At 37.7% G+C, this 4,611-nt stretch overlaps 1 protein-coding gene across 1 annotated transcript; it reads right to left on the bottom strand.

Moving 5' to 3' along the window:
• Positions 1 to 1,665: 1,665 nt before the first annotated feature.
• On the bottom strand, positions 1,666 to 4,611 carry LOC130548219 (zona pellucida sperm-binding protein 3-like). The gene is made up of 8 exons (XM_057324865.1): positions 4,128 to 4,611; positions 3,859 to 3,974; positions 3,669 to 3,769; positions 3,413 to 3,590; positions 3,039 to 3,156; positions 2,821 to 2,900; positions 1,919 to 2,037; positions 1,666 to 1,828 (listed from the first exon to the last, which is right to left on the bottom strand). Exons 1-8 carry the CDS (start codon positions 4,491 to 4,493, stop codon positions 1,776 to 1,778), a joined length of 1,131 nt encoding a protein of 376 aa, XP_057180848.1. The 5' UTR covers positions 4,494 to 4,611; the 3' UTR covers positions 1,666 to 1,775.

The following is a 4,611-nucleotide window of genomic DNA, read 5'->3' as shown; positions in this document are numbered from 1 at the left end:
AACATGGAATTAGCTTCCATTGTTATGCAGATGATACTCAGCTATATATCTCATCAAGACCAGATGATTCCTTCCAGTTATCCAAATTGGCAGAGTGCATCGAAGACATAAAACATTGGATGATTAGTCATTTCCTTCTTTTAAACTCTAATAAAACAGAAATATTACTTATTGGACCAAAGACACATAAGCATAATATTTCGGATTATAACCTGCAAATTGAAGGCTGCACTGTTACTCCAACAAATACAGTTAAAGACCTAGGCGTTATATTAGACAGCAACCTGTCATTTAAAAATCACATCTCAAATGTCACAAAAACAGCCTTCTTCCACCTTAAAAATGTTGCCAAATTAGTAAATATTCTATGTGTTGCGGACACAGAAAAGCTTATTCATGCATTTGTGACCTCAAGACTTGACTACTGTAATGCACTGCTTAGTGGTTGTCCTGCATCATCAATAAACAAACTACAGTTAGTTCAGAATGCAGCTGCCAGAGTTCTAACCAGGTCCAGAAAATACGAACACATAACCCCAATGTTATCAACCCTTCATCACTGGTTACCCATTAAGTATCGTATTGACTTTAAAGTTCTTTTAATTACTTATAAAGCCTTAAACGGTTTAGCCCCTACCTACATAATAGAGCTTCTATCACATTACAAGCCATCACGCTCTAAGATCTCAAAACTCTGGACTTTTGATAACACCTAGAATAACTAAATCCACCAAAGGGGGTAGAGCTTTCTCATACGTAGCACCTAAACTCTGGAATAGCCTTCCCGATACTATTCGAGGGTCAGACACACTCTCCCAATTTAAATCTAGATTAAAGACACATCTTTTCAGCCAAACATTCACTTAATGCATAATATGCCAAATAAATTAATGAACAGCATGCAGCTACGCTAATTATTCTCTTTTGCCCTCCTCCCCCGCCAGGACCAGCTGAACATCCCGTGCCATCCTCCTGCAAGAGCCTGCGGACTTACTGACCATCCCAGCTCCATCTCTGGCAATTCCATCACCACCCAAGAGCAAAGTGACCATCCCAGCTCCAGCTCAGGCAACTCCATCCCCAACCAAGAATGAAGACGGACTACTTGTCACATTAATGCTAAATTTACAATGATTAGTATTAAATGCTAAACTTACATCACATGACAGCAGTTTGAACTAATAGCTGCACTCATTTACATTATGCCATTATTATTTTCCTTGCTTTTAACATTCCTGTTGCCCGATATCGATAAAAAAATATATACAAAAATTAGACCCAAACAGTTTCAACAAATGAAACTTCCTAAATCACAACTAATAAACTCTACCTATTCTTCATAAACATTTACTTGAATCAAAGTAACTGAGTGCAGCTGTGACACATCAGAGGAGATCTGGCCCTCTCCGCCGAGAGGTTTTTTTTTTCTCCATTTATTTATCTTTGGAGTTTGGGTTCCTCGCAACAGGGCATTGTTGGCTGGCTTGGTCACCGGGAGACTGCTTTTATTAGATATTATTTACTAGAATGCTCTTGCTTGTTCTATAAGCACCATGCACTGTGCTGTGTTTTAGATTTTCTGTGTTTTTCTCCTGTAAAGCTGCTTTGGAACAATCCACATTGTGAAAAGCGCTATATAAATAAAATTGAATTGAATGCTTGTGCATTATCTTTATTGTGTTGCTTGTGCAGAACCACAGCAAAACTACTAAATAACAATGAAACAATATTATCTGAAAAATGTATTTTTTTATTTTCCATGATTAAGCACATAATTAGCCAAGAACTTTAATGGGACCAAGCATCATTGTTTTAGACTTTGCTGAATCTAAAAGAAAAAAGAACAGTAATTAAAAAAAAGAAAAGCAATATTTATTTTATATTCCAGTTCAATCCTTAACCATCTTGAACAGCATACCTCCACTGACAGACCTATTCGGCAGTCTACTTCCGCTACTCCACTTGGTGATTTGTTTCTCATGACAAACAGTCTCACAGCATTTACAAACCTCATCTTTACCATCCACACTCAACCACCTGCAGAAGCAACAAAATCAGTTTACAATGAATTGGAAGACGCTGGTCAATGTCAAATGAAAAATGTTAATATTTAAGAGCAGATTCTGTTCATATCCATAGCATCATGAAGCTGTAGTTATAGTTGCTCTGTTTCACAAACAAGATCATCTATTGGGACTTTTGGTGTCCCAAGGTTTCAAAAGTAAACAATGATTTTAAGTAAAATGGTTTAAGGACAAACTGCAAAAAACAGTAATGAATGGCCACCCCTAAGCATGACCTATTGTTTTTATAAATGGTGGTAAGTAACAGCAAGATCCATTCATTCACATTTATGTTCAATAACAGTTCCCCTGCTAAGTAAAATTCCAACTTTGCTTATAAATATATAACTTGACCACAGGTGTGCATTTAAAGTTTTAATGGGACTCATTCAATCTTTTGAATTTGATATATACATTTAGATAATTACAATATGGAAATTAAGAATTCTCCCATAAAGACCATTTTGGGTCTCTTGTAGTTCTAGTGTAATCTTTTTATCTTGTTTTCAAATAAAAGGTAGAGATTTTAATACATTTTGCAGATACATTTGGTTTCATTTCCTGGTAGTTTTCATCACTAAAGATTACAAATTAATTATTGACTACAGTGAAGATTTAGGATGTTTCAATATCTCGGCTAGTCAACAGATTTTATCACCTAAACTGTGCTTGTCCATATCATGGGTGATCATCACCACTGTAAGAAAACCTGATGATGGTCCTTTCAGTGGTTATATAGACAAAAACCTACACATACCTGTTTCCAGAGTAGGTACAGGCCTTGTTCAGATTATTCACCTTCAGATCAACAATCTTCAGATTGCATGTGATATAGATCTAAATTGTAAAAATCAACCAGCAAAAGCAATCCTTACTAAAACATTAATATCGTATTCAACTAAAATCTTTAAATGAAAATTGAACACGTTTGTTCATCACTTAAAAATGAGATTCTTAAGCATTTTAAAGGCTTACAGAGTTTCTATGGTCTTCATTGAAACGGAAAGCATCCATCTGCATCTGAAGAACGTCGTTTTGTTTTCGTGGCATGAATCGGGCACTGGAACCTGGCGATTTCGAGCCAACAAGACATCTACAGCAGAGAGGACAAGAATTTGTTCAACATGAGAGTATAAATAATTATTCAGCACAATCATCAGGTTAAATCTTAATTCAAACGAGGGAAACATTCTCTTGACCATCTAAGACAAGATCATTTCAATTGTCTTACATTGAGCGTCTTCAGCAAACTAATTGGCTAGTATACCAGAGAATTCATAATCTTCTATAAAGAGTTTTATGTTTTCATCTGTGACATCACTGTCAGTTCTTCATATTTCTTGACTGACCCATGATTCTGAACGAACGCGTAGCTGGGCACTGATGCAGAATCGGGTTTCGGGGTGGCCACACAACTGTCCATTATCAATCTGAACGGAGCATGCTCTGCCATCACGAAAGAAGCCTGGATATTCATAATTTCGCCATGGTGGTACACTCTGTTAGACCTTTTACTCCTCCAATCATCTAAAAGACAATTAAAGAGAAGGTGAAGGGTCAAAATGCAAGAAAAATGTGTAAAATTCTAATCTCACACACTCATACCCCTCATAAGCTCAAAGGAAAAACTGATCAATTCAATAGCTGATTTTGTAGTAAATGGCGCCTCGGATGGTCTCACGTTAATACTGCTTACAAAGTGAGTCCTGTGTTGTATTAAGAAAACATACAGTCGGTAGGCAGCAGTGCTGCAAAAAAGTGCAATAAATCATTAACATACAGTGGGATTACAAACCTTTTGTAGTGACATTCAACAGGAATTGCAGCATCACTTGTCCTGGCAATACCGTAACTGTTCTGCTTAGGTGTGTAGATCAGATGATTTAAATATACCAGATGATCTCCCTCAATCTGAGAATTAAATAAGGAATTCATGACATCAGTGTAAACTGGGGCTTTAACCACCAGAGTTTGAGGTCCTTCCCAGCATTCTAATCAATTTACAACCGTTTCGGTTGACACACAGAACATCTGCAATAATACCAATATTTCTTTCGCACATACCATTAGTTCAGAGCCACACTGATGCAAATCAGCTTGAATCACATATTCAGTGTCACTGTACTTCGACGCTTTGCAGCTCTCCGTTGAGCGGCCGAGCTGCAGCTCTTTGTCAGTGATCCGACGCCCGTTCGAGTGAAGATCAGCACGAATGATCACAATCATGCTCCGCTCAGTGCAAATTACCTGCACAGGTGCAGCTTTGCTCGTGGGCACGTCTTTATGGTTATCTCTCGGCAAAGGCGCAGTTTTGTACTGTCTAGAATCTGGTCCTATCATAGGCCCCTCCTTTAAGTTACGGATGGCACATGTAACATAAATACATAACAGAACAAAAGTCCCTATACTTAAACTGTCCGTCCTCGCCATGGCAAAAAGAAAGACACTTCGTAAACGAAGCAGGAAATACGCATGCGCACCGAGTTGGTAATTTATGGAGTCTCTGCAGGGCGTTTCCCAATTGATGGGAGTTTTCAAACTGGTATAG

This window comes from Triplophysa rosa, linkage group LG2 (assembly GCF_024868665.1).
Source record: "Triplophysa rosa linkage group LG2, Trosa_1v2, whole genome shotgun sequence".
In the NCBI taxonomy this organism is placed as follows: domain Eukaryota; kingdom Metazoa; phylum Chordata; class Actinopteri; order Cypriniformes; family Nemacheilidae; genus Triplophysa; species Triplophysa rosa.
This window is presented reverse-complemented; position numbering and strand designations above follow the sequence as displayed.

Bases quoted from the DNA above. Each gene is read 5' to 3' on its own strand.
- LOC130548219 (XM_057324865.1), bottom strand. From the start codon at position 4,493: ATGGCGAGGACGGACAGTTTAAGTATAGGGACTTTTGTTCTGTTATGT. The intron at 3,591-3,668 runs GTATGAGTGTGT...ATTGTCTTTTAG, and splicing joins TTCCTTTGAGCTTATGAGGG to ATGATTGGAGGAGTAAAAGG. The intron at 1,829-1,918 runs GTATGCTGTTCA...TTTTTCTTTTAG, and splicing joins GAATAGGTCTGTCAGTGGAG to ATTCAGCAAAGTCTAAAACA.